Here is a 16,423-nt window from a genome sequence, read left to right as displayed (position 1 = left end):
CCCCAAAGGCCTAGCACAGCTTTCAGGAGAAGTGCACACGATCTGCTAGGGATAACCCAACCCTAAATGTGATTCAGACCAGCAAGTGGCTCTGGCGGGGTTGGGAGAGCCTTCCAGAGCTGTCTGCAAAGTCAGAAAGCTTGTCACTGTGGCAGAGAGTGTGGGCTGCTTGACCACCAGGACCAGGAGTGATGAGGGAGGGGAGGCGGGAGAGACAGATGCAGGTGATCTGATAGAAAGCAGGGGCTTCCTACTGGAGCTGTCCGAAGTAGAGGGGCCTCCTCCTAACGTGGAGGTGCCCATCACTGGAGCTATCCTGGCAGAAGCCAGTGACCCATTGTTTTTTGGGGGGTTTTTTGGTTGTTATTGTTATGGTTTTTTAATTTAATTTAATTTAATTTAATTTTTAGGCAGTTGGAGTCAAATGACTTGCCCAGGGTCACACAGCTAGTAAGTATCAAGTGTTTGGTCTGAGGCTAGATTTGAACTCAGGTCCTCCTGAATCCAGGGTCGGTGCTCTATCTACTGTGCCACCTAGCTGCCCCAGATCCATCGTTTCTAATGATAGACAGAAGAGCCTTTCTAAGGTTGGACGGGATCTGTGGGTCATATGCAAATCAAACAGGATATGAGGACATAAGAACCCCTTCAGGTCACATAGTAACTTAGAAAACCACAAATTAACATTATCTATGTTTTATTGTATTTTTATTTATTTAATAAATATTTCTCTGCTTCACCTGATTCTGGCCACAATTGGAGTATTATATGGGGCTAACAGGGTGCACACCTGATGCCTCTGCACTCATGACCCAAATAATACAGGGTGTACCTTAAGATTTACAAAGCTCCTTCTTTAGGGACTTGAAATCAGAGGACCTTGGTTCAAATCTTCCCTTTGAGACTCTCTGTATGACCTTGGGCAAGTCTCTTAAGCACTCTGGGCCTCAGTTTCCTCATCTGTACAATGAGGGGGTTGGACTAGATCACCTGTAAAGTCCTGTCCAGTTCTAAATCTACCCTCCTGTGATTGTTTTTTCTTCACAACCACCCTATAAACTAGGCATTGCAGGGTTTTATTATCTCCATTGTACCAAAGATGAAGAAATGATGGCTCAAAGGTTATGTGACTTGGCCAAGGTCACACAGCTAGTCAGTGTGAGAGACAGGATTCTCTTCCCTTCATATCATGCTGAGATTGTGACATCCTTTGATTCTGAGAGTCAGGGTTTAAGGACCGATGTGGAAAAAGCCCTGGACCTGGGTTCCTGAAGTCTTGGGTTTAAGGCCAGCCACTGTGGAATGTGAGCACTGGAACAGGTCTTTGAGGTCCCTGCCAGGTCTAGCGTTCTGTGGTTCTGGGAGGAATGCAAGTTTTGGGGGAGGAAGAGAGAGGCAGACAGGAAGCTCAGAGGGGTTGGGCACAGTCCCGAGACGAAGTTCAGCACAAGGTCAGGTGTGTAGGACATGGCCAATGATTATGTGCTAATGCTAATTAATAAAAAATAATGATAATGGTAATAACTATCATTTAAGTAGTAAGCCTTAGGGTTTGCCAAGCACTTTTACAAATATCTCATTTTATCCTCACAACAACCCTAGGAGTTAAAATGGGGACAACAACCCCATTTTATGGATGAGGAAACTGAGAAAGACAGGAGTTAAGTAACAAAGAAAAAAGGAAAGGCGGGATGGAAGGAGGGAGGGATGGAGGGAGAAATGATGGGAAGGAGGGAGGAAGGAAGGGAGGGAAAGAGAAAGGAGAGAAGCAGGAAGGGAAAAGAATGGAGAGAGAAAGGGAAGGAAAAGGGCAAGAGAAAGGGAAGGAGGAAGGGAGGGAAGGAGGGAGAGATGGAGGGAGAAATGAAGGGAAGGAGGGAAGGAAGAAGGGAGGGAAGGAGAAAGGAAGGAAAGGGAGGAGGGAGGAAGAAGGGAGAGAGAAAGGGAAGGAGGAAGGGAGGGAAGGAGACAGAAAGGAAAGAAGTCCTAACATTTGGGAGAGGACAAGCCACCAGCAATGATTGAATAACCAAGACCCTTGGGGACTTTCCTGTGTGCCTGGGCACACTGGTGTCTAAGGTGAGCTGCCCGAGAGGCGCAGCGTTCAGTAATTTCTTTTAAACTGGGTCTTACTGGTCTCTTCAGTTTTGTACACATGACAGTAACTTCCTAATGCCACCCCTCCCCCAACACCCCCTCTTATGTCCCCCAACTCTCTGAGTCTCAGTTTCCTCATCTGTAGAATGGAGACAGCACCGATTTGCCAAGCACTTTGCTCACTGTAGGGAAGACAGATTGAGCTGGGGAGGAATGCAGCCTGTGGCCCTCCAAACAAGTGAGCAGCTCCAGTGAGTTAGTGGGGTCTTCCCTGCTGCTGGGCGGGGCAGGGCCTGTGGGATGAGGACCAGAACAGACAAGGCCTGGGAAGTGAACTGACCTTGGCTTACCCTCTGGGACACTAGGCCCTTGTCTTGAGTTCAGCAGGACAATAAGACTGCTGGGACTGGGAGAAAGGTAGGGGAGGAGACCCTCTGTGGCCTTTCTGGAAGGTGGAGTGAGACTCCTGTGGCTGGGGATGGGGAGGGTCCTGGATGTGGCCACCAGGCGGGGGATCTGCAGAGGGGCCGGGGTCTGTGCCTCCTGTGAGACCCTGGAGCCAGGACATCACAGCTTAGGAGATGGGGCAGGACCCACAGGCAACGGTCTTGGGTTTGAATCCAGCTCTGCCCCTCTGCACCCGTATGACCTTGGGCAGAGGACCTTCCCTGTGTGGGCCTCCCGTGTGTCATCTGTAAAATGTAGGGACAGGACTCGATCATCTGAAAGGTCCTTCTCAGCTCTCCCTGGCTCCCAGCTCCATTCTGCCTCTGTTCTCCAGCCAGTCACCTCTCTATGCTCGTCTCCTTGTGGAAGACAATGATGCTTGTCCCACCTCCCTAGATGGTTTCCACTTGGTTGTTTGGCCCTGAGATGTTGCCTCCTTTTCACGGCCTCAGTTTCCCTCTTCTGGATAGGGGAGGCGTAGGCTGGAATGGCCTACTACCACCACGACAGCTAAAGACTTGAAGGCAGAAACGGCCTAGCCCCTCTTTGGGGGGAAGAGCTCCTGCTCCCACAAATGTGCACACTTGTTCTCCTTCTGCCCTCGTTCAATAACCAGAGCCTTATTAGACCCCTTCTGTATACTAGGCACTGTGCTCGGTGTTAGAAATCCCAAGCTAAGAAACGAAGCTGTCTTGGCCCCCAGAGAGCTTCTACTGGGACAGGGACTGGAATCCCAGAATGCAAAGTAGGGAGTGAGGAAGAACTCTGGGAAAATATGAGGCGGGAGAGAGGACCGACAACAGGACAAATCAGGGAAGGCTTCATGGGGGAGACAGCCCTGGAGGAAGGCAAAGATTCAGACAGCAAGAGGAGAAAGAAGCATATTATAGATCAGGTGGATGAGGATTGGTCGAAAATTCACATGAATGAGTGCGTGTGTGTGTCTGTGTGTGTGTGTGTGTGGCAGCCCCTCCCAGCCTCATCAGCCTGGCACGCTTGACGTTGGGGGGCTCCTCTTTCCTCTAAAAAGGGGAACCTCCATTTGGCTGAGAAAGAGCAGGTGGGGAACTCCCTGGGTACATTTTTCCTGTCTTTGGCTAGGGACGAAATGGCGATGCCCATTTTAGTGAATGAAGAAAACAGAATAACATAGAGAAACTGAGTGTGGCTTGTCAGATACTTCACCCAACTTAACAAGTACCCGCCGTGTGCCAGGCGCTGTGCCAGGTGCCGAGGATGCAGATACAAAAGTGAGACAATCCCGGCCTTCAAGAAGCTGAGTCTAGGACTTTTCCTTGCTACATTCCTGACATCATGAAATTTTAGGAAAGTCATTGCACGACTTTCCTCATCTGTATAATGGGAGAAAACGTGTTACCATCAAATAACATCCAATTAATCAGCCAGTAATTTGACTCCCTTCTTGGCATGATGCCAGCGTGTGCATAGGAGGCTCTTTAAAATGATTTGAACCTTAAAGGAAGACACAGGCATCAACAAGATGTCGTTCACAGAATGGCAGCCCTGTGCAGGCCGCCGTAGAGAACCTCCAGCCAATTTGTACTTTCCCTACACCCGCTCGTCCTGCCCCCCCCAAAGAATGCAAGTTTCTGGAGGGCAGGACCTGTCTGCTTAGAGTCTGCATGTAGTAGACATCCCGTAAAGGCTTGGTGAATAGAGTTCAGTTCAATTGAATTCCCGACACTGATGAAAAGTCCAGACACTAAACAAATTTTTAAAAAATCCTCCAAATTCCTAGCGCCTTGGCCAGTGTTATGCTCTGGCCCTGAATGTGTTTGTTGAATTGAATTGGGAAGAGTGGTTTTCTGAGAATCGTAGATCATCAGAACCACTGGGTACCTCAGCACTCATCTGGCTCAACCCGCTTTCAGAACTGGAAACCGAGTCTCAGGATGGGAAAGTGAAGTCACCTGGTGATGAAGCATTGGCCCTCTGCTTCCCCATCCCCCCCCCAAACCATCTTCAATGATTGTGAAGGAGGCCCCCTCCTTCATCTACGTCCAAGGACCACCCAAGGTCCATGGGATGGATGGAGCTCCTTCTGAAGGGCGCAGGGGAGGCGGCCAAGCTCTGCCCTGGCCCTCCCGGGACCCCTCAGTGCCTTCCTCATCACATTCTTCAGGCACCCAGCTTCCTGTCAGGGAGCTGAAGCTGTTACCAACCAGAAAGAGAAACAAACAGTCAGAGGCCCGAGTTTTCCCCCCTGAGTCACCCTTACACAGCTGAAGGAAAGAAGTCAGTGGTTTTCCGGTCGGAAGATATATATTTTTTCTTCTGTATTCTCTCCTCCAAGGATCTTCTGAGCATGGAAGCAATGAAAACCCTGTCTCTGGGTCACAGTAATAATAGTAATAACTAGCATTTATATAGCACCTGCTGTGTGCCAGGCACTGTGCTAAGCACTTCACAAATATCTCATGTGGTCCTTAGAACGACCCTGGAGGTAGGTGTTATTATTATCCCCATTTTACAGATGAGAAAGCTGAGGCAAACAAGATAAGTGACTTGCCCAGGGGCACCCATTAGTGTCTGAGGCTAAATTTGAACTCAGGCCTTCCTGACTCCAATCAGCTGCCTCAGTTATGGATAAGGGACCTTGCCCTTACCAGGGCCTGAGCTTCTGAACTGGAGAGCAGATAGGGAGGGGAGATGCTCCTTTTCTGAGCTTTGACAAATTCTAATTCCTACTGGAAGGCAGACTGAAATTCCAAAGAGCCTTAGGAAACATATCAGGGGATAGAACATAAATTTGGAGTTGGAAGGGACCTTGGACATGACCCCGCCCAAACCCCTCATTTTACATATGAGGAAACTGAGGCACGGAGAGGTTAACATGCACATACTAAGTATCTGGGGTAGGATCTGAACCCAGTTCATCCCAAGCCCAAGTCTGCCCTGGGCTAATTCGAGGTTTGACGCCTGCTGACTGCGATAGCAATGGAATGAGCGGGTCTGGAGGATGAGGAGGAGCTGAGCGTCTTCCTGGACAGGCAGGACCTTGAGAACGGGGAGAAGGCCTTTAGTCCATGTCCCAGGAGGGCCAGTGGAAACAAGGGGGGGAGATTTAGCCTGGGGGGTGGGGGTGAGGCAGGGAATGGGCCTTCAGGAGCTCTGCCAGCCTGAGGCTCCGGAGCCCGTGTGGTAAAGGGCTGTCCTCAGGCAGACTTCAGGAGCTCCGAGGCTGCGTGGTGAAGGGCTGTCCTCGGGCAGCAGGCTTCAGCTCCTTCTCCTCAGCGTCAGGGAGCAATGTGAGCTCTCCCCCCAGTGGAATCAGCTGCCTCGGGAGACTGCCAAGAGGCACCCGTTCAGGCGTGATTGGGCTCGATGGCCTCTGAGGGTCTGGGGGCCACCGCAGCTGCTTCTAACCCCCATCCTGCTGTCCCCTGGGAGAAATGAAACGGGTCCCTGTCTCTCCCTGGGCCTCAGTTTCCTCATTTGTAAAATGAGGGTAAACCTATTGGCACAGCCTCTCTCCCAGGCTTATTTATTTATTTCCTTGTCAAATGCTTTATTAAGGCCTGGCATTCCCATGACCTGCCAGCCAAGGAAGGCAGTAAACCAAGACAATGAAGTTATCCCAACACGACATCATTTCTTCTTCTGCTCCCAACTGAAATGATCTTTTAATATTCAGAACCACTTCTTCATTACCCCGACTTAATAGTATTTTTATTTTTTCCAGTTCCATGTATAGTTTTCAACATCCACTTTGATAAGATTTCAAGTTCCAATTTTTTTCTCCCTCCCTCCCCTCCCCCTCCCCAAGATGGCATGCAATCTGATGTAGGCTCTACATGTGAACATACTTCTACATTAGTCTTGTTGTGAAGGAAGAATTCGAACAAAGGAAAAAACCACGAGAAAGGAAAAAAAAAAGAAAATAGTCTGCTTCCATCTGCACTCAGACTCCTAAGTCCTTTCTCTGGATGTGGATAGCATTTTCCATCATGAGTCTTTTGGAATTGTCTTAGATTCTTGCATTGCTGAGAAGGGTTAAGTTTATCAATATTAGTCATCACACAGCATGGCTGTTACTATGTACAATGTTCTCCTGGTTCTGCTCACTTCACTCCGCATCAGACCATAAAAGTCGTTCCAGGTTTTTCTGAAGTTCATCATTTCTTATAGGACAATAGTATCCCTTTACATTCACATACCACTTATTTAGCCATTCCCCAATTGATGGGCATCCCCTCAATTTCCAACTCTTTGCCACCACAAGAAGAGCTGCTATAAATACTTTTGTACATGTGGGTCCTTTACCCTTTTTTATGATCTCTTTGGGATACAGACCTAGTAGTGCTATTGCTGGACCAAAGGGTGTGCACATTTTTATACCCCGTTAGGCATAGTTCCAAATTGCTCTCCAGAATGGCTGGGTCAGTTCACAGCTCCACTAACGATGCATTAGTGTTCCAATTTTCCCACATCTTCTCTAATATTTACCATTTTCCTTTTTTATCACATCAGCCAATCTGAGAGGTGTGAGGTGGTACCACGGAGTTGTTTTAATGTGCATTTCTCTAATCAGTAGTGATTTAGAGCATTTTTATATGACCATAAATAGCTTTAATTTCTTCATCTGAAAATTGCCTGTTCATATCCTTTGACCATTTATCAGTTGGGGAATGACTTGTATTCTTATAAATTTGACTCAGTTCTCTATATATTTGAGAAATGAGGCTTTATCAGAGACAGTCCCAGGCTTATTTAGAGGAAAAGGTTCTAAAATGTGGGCATATGAGCTGACAGAGGTGATACGGTGGGTGAGTAAAAAGAAACCTTTGAAGGGAAATCAGACACAGATCCAAACATCTCAGAGGTGACTGTGGAGGCCAGATGGAAAGAAGATTTTACTGGCCCATAACTTCCCATGAGCAAAGTGATGATACACCATGGGCTGCACTGATGGGGCATGTGGGGTGGGGGACAGACAGAGAGAAAGAAAGAGATAAAGACAGTAGGAGAGACAGAGAGAGACAAAGACATACAGAGATAGACAGAGACAGAGAGAAAGAGAGAGGAGAGAGACACAGAGACAGAGACAAAAACCTAGAGACTAAGAGAGACAAAGACAGAGACAGAGACAGAGAGAGTAGAGGGGGAGAGAGAGATCTTCCTTGGATTCTGCTCAATCCCACAATTGTTTACTGAAGATCTCCCTTGGGCCCGCCCTTGATGGCCCCTAGGAAGGAGACAGAAGAGCCAGACAAGGTCTGTGTCCTGAGGGAGCTCAGAATCTTTCCCAGGAAATAAGATTAGCATGTGATAAACATTTAGAAAATAGTTTAGGACAGCGTAGAATTACTCAGGTGGGGGGGGGCCTGGACGGCTGCAAAACCCCCCTGGAATGGGAGCAGGGAGGCCTGGCTTTGAAAGCCAGATCTGTCATTAACTTACTTCCTGACTATGGACAAGTTAATTTTTCCCTCTGTGGGCCTCAGTTTTTCCATCTGTAAAATGAGGACAATAGACTCAGTGATTTCTCACGTCCCTTTTAGGTCTACTATCCCATATTTTGTGTTTGAAGTTTCCTTCCAGCTCTGATGTCCTGTGTACTAAGGTTTTCCAGACCTAATTTCTATGTTCTAAGGCCATCTGGCTCTGACATTCTATTTCATCTCTGACATTCTACGTTCCAAGGCCCATCCATTCCTAACTTTTTATGTTCTAAGGGCCCTTCCAGTTCTGACATTCTGTGTTCCATCTTCTAAGATCTTTTCTGTCCTGGACATTCTATATGCTATTTCTGCACTCTGACATTCTGTGATCTGGCTAGTCAACCAAGCTAGGAAGACCCCACTATGGCCTCCTTGATGGGCTGTGTCCAAGGTACTGCAGGGTAAGTGCAGAGGGGTTCATCACCAGAGGGTTGGTCCCCAGGCCGGGGCTGGAGGGGCAACATGGCACTGGTCTTCAGGTCAGAGGACCTGGGTCAAACATTGGCTTCGTTACTACTCTGTGACTTTGGACAGGTCACTCAAACTCTGTAGGCCTCAGTTTCCCTATCTATAAATGGATGGGGTTGGGTTGGATGGTGTCTAAGGCACCTTCTTGCCCTTTGAATGAGCCTATGAAAAACATTTCAGCTGCAGCAACTCACGAAGAGCCGCTCTTGGCTTGGATCAATGAGCCAATCCAACCAGGTTGACCGTGACCATGCAGATGAAGCACGCCTCCATGCTAGACCACACCTCAGAGGTCAGCTGGTCCAACCTCCTCATCTTACATTTGAGGAAACTGAGGCCCAGAGACCTTAAGTGAGTCATCCAACATCAAGTAGGTAACAAGGAACACAGACAGGATTTGAATGTGGGTCCTTTGCCTCTCAAGTCAGTCTGGTGAAGCTTATGGACTCCTCAGAACAGTTTTTAAAATTTTTAAAATTGATAGTTTAAAAAGTGCTAAATGATATTTAAATGTTAGTGAAAACAAAGATGTCATTTTTCCATCCAAATTCATGGATCATCTGAAATCTATCAATGGATGCCTTTGAGGTCCTTGGACTCCAGGTGAAGAAGTCCTAATGTAGACCAGCCTCCTCATTTTTCAGAGAAGGAAACTGAGGCCAAGAGGAGTGATTTGTTCAGGTCACATAATAAGTTAGTGCCAAATCCAGGACCAGGACCGAGGCCAGAGCTCTGTCCACTGCAGCCAGGTTGAATGACCTTGAGAAAATGGAATCCAAGAAAGAACCTTAGAATCACCTAGTCCAACCCCTTTCTTTCTGAGAGAAAACAGAGGCGCAGAGTGGTTAAATCACTGCCATTCTTGGGGGTCTTAGCTACCCCTCCAACAACCCCACCCCATGTTGCTGAGAAGATGAAATGAAATAATAGGTAAGAAGGTGGAATTATTAGATTTTGGGAAGATGCAGCCCCTCAGATCCCCCTCTCTTGTGTCTAAAGACAAAGGAATCCATACTTCTTCCTCCAACCTCTCCTCTTCACCCCACCCCACCTTATACCCACACCTTCCTCAGTCACCTGGGAACTCCCAGCCCCTGGAACTATCAGGGAATGGGACTGTTTGGTGCATTGGCCACTAGAGGGCAGAATCCCCCTTTGATATTACTGATGGGTTACCCAGGCAGCAAATCTGGCCAGGGCTTTAGTCTTTGCTGTGAGAAGGGGGCAGCCTCATCCCCTTGGGACCATCCACATTTCCTGGATAGGGAAGACAAATCCCTGTGAATAAGAGAAGACATTTTCTAAGCTGACAGCCACCTGAGAACAAGTTGAGAAACCGGGGCGGGTGGGGGGGGGGGGATGCTGAGTCATGAAGACAAGGGCACGAGGACCCCAAGGTGCTCGGGGGGGTTTTGGATCCTGGGTCTCTGGCTCCAAAGCCAAAGCTCTTCCATTGTACCACACTGCCCAGCAGGGAGGGGAACTTTGAGAAGACATTTGGTGGATGGAAGGAGATGAGGAACTCCGCCCATTTTTTTTTCAATTTAACTAAAGGCTCCCTTTGAATTCACCAAAATTGGCCAGGACTAGTCATGCTAAATGAAGTTGTAGGACCCGAGTAGCAGCAGGGATGCTGTTACCATGTCTCCTTGGCCATCAAATCTCAAGAAAACATTTGATATTTCCAAGTAGACTGATACCACCATTCCCTCTCCCCTCACTGGACCCAGACCAGAAAGCCTGACTCAGCAGGAAACGGATACCCTCCCCACCCCCACCCCACAGGAACCTAAGGCCAAAGTTAGGGACTGACTGATCCCCGAGCCCTTGGACCTAGAAAGCAGAACAACAGTGAGGGGTGGGAACCACAGAGAGGCTGATTTGGGCTTCCTGAATGCTGGAGCGGTGGGCCACCTCAAGAGGCTATAATAACTGATATCTATGTGACTCTGGGAGGCTGGCAAAGGGCTTTAATAACCTGATCTCATCTGAGCTTCACAATGACCTTGGGGTAGATGACAGAACTCAAGATCAGAAGGTGAATGACTTGTCCAGGGCCACGCAGCTAATAATTAGCACCAGAGGCAGGTGAGCACCTGATAAGGCGAGTCCCCTCTCCCTGAAGGTCTTCAAGCAAAGGTAGCGTGACCTGTGGTCAGGGACAGTGAAGTTTTTGTTCCAAATGGGTTGGACTTCATGGCTGCCAAGGTTATCTCTACCTCTGAGTCATTCTGCGATGATGCAGGGAGTCCAGTTGGGAGTCAACTGCTGGAGTCCAGGAGGGACAAGGGGGGCGTGAGTGAGGGTGAAGGCCACCGGGGCGCAGAGGAGAGGGCTCTTCTGGTGAGGTGATTCCACCTCTCATTAGGCTGTGGTGAGGCTGTCCTGCTCATGGTGGGGGGTACAGCAGGGAGTCTTAACTTTTTTTGTGCTATGGGCCCCCATGGCAGTCTGGACTTCTCAGAATGTTTTTAAATTCATAAAATAAACAGGATTACACAGGAAACCATTTATATTGTTGAATCATAGTTATCAAAATATCAAGAAGACAAGATTGCAGACCCAGGTTAAGAACTTCTGAGAGGTCTTGGAGGACCTGTGACCTCTGACAGTGCCAAGTCCCTCCTCTCTCCTTGCCTCAGTTTCTGAGTGTCCCCTCCTCCCAGGTGACAGTCTCTGAAGCTGGGGCCCTCTCTGTCCCTCCTGCCACCATGGAGGGCATCCCTCTGCCTCTCACCTGAGGGAATGCTTCCTGCCGCTCACTGGCATAAAGTTTCCATTATTGCTCTGCCTTGTCCATACCCAGGGAGTGGGCGAATTCTGAGGCTGCCCTGTGCCTCCCTGGCTGCAAGGGCTCCTAGCTGCAGCCCTGAGGTCGGTCTGTGGTGGAATGCCCAGAATTCCCTCTTTGCTCATCCTGCCCTCATGTCCTGCATTACTTGGTCCTCTGTCTCCAATTCATCCCCATCACTGGGCTTGGGGCATGCCTGTGGCTCTGTGTGAGTGGATGTGTCTGGCTCTCTGAGTGTGAATGTGTGTACATGGTGTTGGGGTGTGGGGGGGTTGGAGATGCTGAAGGCATTTTTGTTTTTAAAAAAAATGCACTGGACTAGATGGCCTCCATGGTCCTTTCCAATGGCCAGTGCGTGGCTGGGCCAGGATTTGAACCCAGGATCTCTCCCTCCAAAGGGAGCCTTCTTTCCCTTACATAGTACTTGCTCTCCCTCAGGGCCGCAGGCATGAGCTCCCAGGGGTTTTCTCTGCCTGGGGTTTTCCTCCCACCCTTTCCGGGAGATCCACAGTTACAGAGGGAGACCTTTGTGTGAGCTGAAAGCTCTTGGGAGGAGGCATGTATAAAAGCCCGGGCTTCAGTCTGCAAGGGGCTGACAGCAGTGGGTGTGATACCCCAGAAGGTAACTGGCATTCTTTTCCCCATGGCCTGAGGGGGGAGCCCAGGTAGGGAGGAGGTGAGCACAGTGAAGGAAAAACTACATCAGTGATGGTGCTACTGGACACACACGTTTCCAGAGAGCCCAGATTCATTGCCAGAGATGCATTAGTACGCGCTCTTTTCACAGTCCAGACACATATACATCCAGACACACTAATGTGCACAAATACAGACTCACATTACACTCAGGTATGCACTCAGAGGCACACATGTGTGCGCATGCCATACCCATGTGCAGAACACAGAGAGACATATCTACAGAGGTACACATGTATAGACATGTAGTATACATGGACATGTGGCCACAAAGGGGTACATATGGGCTGTGTGTGTACACGTGTTTGGAGACCCCAACATACATGCACACGCATGTGGGTGCTTGCTTATAGACATGCTTCTGCATGCGTGTTAAAGGTCATGCTGTAACACATGTGCTTGTGCTTGGGGACCTACACTCATGGGCGGACACATTCACTCACCCACCCATTTATAACACACAAACACGCATTGCTCCGAGAGCCCCCAGGTCCCGGCTCAAAGGGGCTGGCTGGCCGCTGGGCAGTGCCCACTTCCCGCCCGGGGTCTGCCCTGGGGCACTGCTCTGCCCCTCCTCTTCCCCCTCCATTTGCCACGTTGGTTAAATCAGAGCGGGCTCTTCTCGAAGGCGAGATGGAGCAGGCTCCTGAGCTGGCATGAGGGGAGCTCCCATCCCAGGGAGGAGGCCCCAGGGACCCCACTCCTCACTTTCTTCCCTTTGATCCACTGTGTATCCTCGGTGCCTGCTCGGTACCTCGCCTTGGCAGGATGCCGTCGCAGGGCTGGAGAACAGAAGCCGCCGCCGATTTTCGGAATCCACTTTAGGACATTGGTTTTATTCCTGGAAAGGATGGTGATGAGGCACAGATGGTGGTGTCGTTTCCAAAGGCCATCCTAAAGGGGAGGGAGTGGAGGTTAGAGAGAGGGGCCCAGGCCTAGCCTCGATGTCCTTGTGCATAGGGGCACTGCCTTCCTCACAGGCCCAGTGAGCTTGCAAGCCTCAAAGCACCACAGAAATGGGAGTTATTACTATTAGGTCTTTTCTACCTCTGCTGCGCGACCTTGGAGAAGGCCCTAAGCCCGCTTCCTGCCCTGTGAAAGGGAGACGATGGCTTGTGCCACCTACGCCACAGGGTTCCTAGGATCTCAAGAGCATGGGGAGAGGGAGACTGACGGGATTCTCAGCACCTCAATCCAGGCAAGAGAGAGTTCTAACACTGCCCTTGTCTGTGTGACTAAGCCAACGCGATCTACACTCATTCAGTGCCGACTGCATGCAAGGGCTGTAGTCAGCAGTGGGGATACAAAGGGAGCTACCTCACAGCCCCTCCTCTCCAGGACCTCGCCGTCTGACTGGGGTGGTAACAAGGGGGAGGGTGACAGGCACAAAGCAGGCGCCGCGGCAAAGTCTTAGGAAAAAGGAAGGCAAACATCGTTTTCATCTGAAAGAGCAGCAGCCGTGGGCATTCTTCCAATTGCAGACCCTGAGATGAAGTCCCCAACGCCTCCAGGGGCAGGGAGCTCCCCGCCCTCCTGATTTCCATGTTTGTGATTCTACTTTGAAAAGCTTTGGTCGTCAGCCAGTTTTTCTGCCCCCGCCCCTGTAACTTTCATCCTCTGCTCCCCCTCCCCCCTCGGGGGTCACCCTGGACAAGTTTAGATCCTTTTACACGTCGCTGTTCTGCCATTTTAGTCACGCCTGACTCTTCGTGACCCCATTTGGGGTTTTCTTGACAAAGATACTGGAGGGCTTTGTCATTTTCTTCTCCAGCTCATTTTACAGATGAGGAAACTGAGGCAAACAGGGTTAAGTGACTTGCCCAGGGCCACACAGCTAGTGTCTGATGTTGGATTTGAACCCAGTACTCTATGCATTATGGTGCCACCCAGAAGGCCCACATCTTGTCCCCTCCTTCCTCACTCCTCCTCTTCAAGTCTCTCTGCACTAAACATCCCCAAATCAGCCAACTAACCCCCCTAAACCAAGCTATTTGGTCCCTGTTTCCTCCTGGCACCCTGGATGTACCCCTGCTTGACAATGTCATTCTTAAAACGGGATGGATGCCGAGGACTGAACTCGGCGCTCCAGGAATGGTGTGACTGGAGCAGAGGAAACAGACCGTCCCCTCCCTCATCTCAGACACTCTGCCTCTCCCCACACAGCCCTGGGCTGCTGCACCATGCTGAGCTTGGGGTCCCCTAGGACCCTCAGCAAGCAGGCCTGAGAGATTGGATTGTTTGGAAACCAGCACGGCAGCTGTGTCTCCAGCACTTTCTCCCCAGTGACCTGCTGGTGTTTTCCTTTGCAGCACGCTGAAGGCCTCCTTTGAAATCCTGAAACAACGTAAGTCTCTCTGCTGCTGCTCCCTTCATCTAGTTAATTTCACGGTTCCCCGGACAGACAAAAGCACTTTGATGGAAATCAGGAAGCGGGACCCAAATCTATTCGTGGGCCACCCATCCAAAGTTTGGCTTTTGGCAAAGATGCCAAGGGCTCCTCAGCCTGGGGCCCTCCTCAGGCACGCCCCTTCTGGAGACCCTGCCCTCTGGCAGCTCACTGTTTCTTTCCCTCTATAGCCTGGGGTTACAGAGGGAGGGTGGGGAGCTAGGAAGCATCATGATGCAACAGAAAAGATACGGGGCTCCCAAATTAGGGGACCTAAATTCAAATGCAGACTCAGCTACTTAGCTACTCAGCGCCTGCGTGACCTTGGTCAGCAGTAAAAATGAAGAGGTCACACTAGATCATAGAATTTAGAGCCGGGATGGACCAGGCCTCTTATTTTACAGATGAGAAAACTGAGGCCCAGAGAGGTTTAATTGGCAGAAATGGAAATCAGATGGGGGGGGGTTTGACTCAAAATCCACTGCTCTAAGACACAAGGCTGTCTTATTTCCTCTTTTAGGGCCTCAGTTTCCCCATCTGTAAAATGGAGGAGGCTGGCTTAGAGGGTGTCCAAGGGTCTTTCTAGCCTTGGCATTCTGTGATTCTTTAAGGAAACAGTAACAGAGACTGTCTTCTGGGCCCAGACTGAGGGGCCTCAGAGAAAGGGAAACAGGGAGGGGTTGCTGAGCCCAGCTACAGGCGTCCAAGGCCCTCTGTGATCCTCTTAAGCCTGTGCTCTGCCCTAGAAATTGAGAACGTGGGGAACTCTCACATCCAGCTGGCCGTCATGCTGAAGGATGAGCTCAAGAGCATTGAAGAGTTCCGAGAAAGGCAGAAGGAGCAGAGGAAAAAGGTGAGGCCGCTGCGTCAGCCCGCTGGAGCGGGCACCCCTGCCCTGCCCAGCCCCAGCTCTGGGGTGACTGGGCACCATGAAGAGAGGGGCTGGGCACAGAAGGGGAGGGAGACTAGGATGAAGACTGCATCTCACCTGCAGGGACAGCTGTCCAAGAATACATGCAATCATTATCGTTAATAACAATAATAATAATAGGACGATTATTGTTATGAGACAGTGCCCTGACCCCTCAACAGACCATCCTGCCTGATTAACTTCTCAGTTCATTAGATATACAGAAGCTGTTTGAGACTCGGCTCCACTGTCTGCCTGGGTTCTAAGCATTTATCCAATGCCTTCTGTGTACAGGAACTGTCAGCCAGCCTGCAATGCCACAAGCAATTACTAAGCACCTACTATGTGCTGGGCAAGGAAGTGCTAAACTCAAAGAAAGGCAAAAACATGGAGTCTGGCTTCAAGCAATTTCTATTTGATTGTGGGGGAAACAACATAAGTAAATGATGGTGTATAGAGTGTCGCAGACCATGGGTGTGCCTCAGAAGCCCAGGGATGGGGGGCAGCTAGGTGGCGCCGTAGATAGAGCACCAGCCCTGGAGTCAGGAGGACCTGAGTTCAAATTTGGCCTTAGAGACTTGACACTTACTAGCTGTGTGACCCTGGGCAAGTCACTTAACCCCATTGCTTAGTTTAAAAAAAAAAAAAAGAAGCAGCAGCCCAGGGATGAAATGCATTGGGCAAATAACCACAGCAGCTTCAGGCGGCTGACTGTGAGACTCGCGGCCTGAGCTCGGTAGATTGCTTATTGATGCTCTGATTTCACGGGTGCAGGCCAAAGGTCCGGCTCACACCCCCACGCACACCTGAGCTCAGAGAACCTTCTGGAGTCCAAAGCCAACGTGGTGATGAGTGGCTCTGGACAGGTCCAGGATGGTCCTTGGGTGACCAATGTGTGACCGACTGTCTGTTACCAGGCCTCCACTCGAACCCTTCCCTGTTCCACTGCCCAGTCCTTCAAGAGTCCCAGCTGACTGGGTCACCACCATGAGGCCCCAGGAGAAAGCCCGTGGAGGAGAATTAATAATGGCCGGCATGCCTATGGTAGCTTATGTCTACAGAGCACTTCAAAATAAATGAGCGCATTTGAAAGGAGATGGTGGGGCTCTGGCATGGGTTCAAATCCTGCCTCAGCTACTTTCTATCCCTGTGACCTTGGGCCACAG

General features: G+C 50.0%; 1 protein-coding gene across 3 annotated transcripts in view; it reads left to right on the top strand.

Annotated features, from left to right (window-relative positions):
• The window catches only part of PSTPIP1 (proline-serine-threonine phosphatase interacting protein 1), a 101,043-nt gene that overhangs the window by 56,772 nt on the left and 27,848 nt on the right, over positions 1–16,423 (top strand). For 2 of the 3 annotated variants that reach the window (XM_020975985.2, XM_020975986.2), the window contains exons 4-5: positions 14,271–14,305; positions 15,094–15,200. In XM_020975985.2, the coding sequence (XP_020831644.1) occupies positions 14,271–14,305; positions 15,094–15,200 (142 nt within the window). Of the gene's footprint in view, positions 1–6,034; positions 8,408–14,270; positions 14,306–15,093; positions 15,201–16,423 lie in introns of those variants that run through there. The other variant, XM_020975988.2, reaches the window with a different exon arrangement.

This window comes from Phascolarctos cinereus, unplaced genomic scaffold (genome assembly GCF_003287225.1).
Source record: "Phascolarctos cinereus isolate Bilbo 61053 unplaced genomic scaffold, phaCin_HiC Scaffold_3;HRSCAF=262, whole genome shotgun sequence".
NCBI classification, from domain to species: Eukaryota; Metazoa; Chordata; class Mammalia; order Diprotodontia; family Phascolarctidae; genus Phascolarctos; species Phascolarctos cinereus.
The sequence above is the reverse complement of the archived record's forward strand: the minus strand, read 5'-3'. Positions and strand labels throughout refer to the sequence as shown.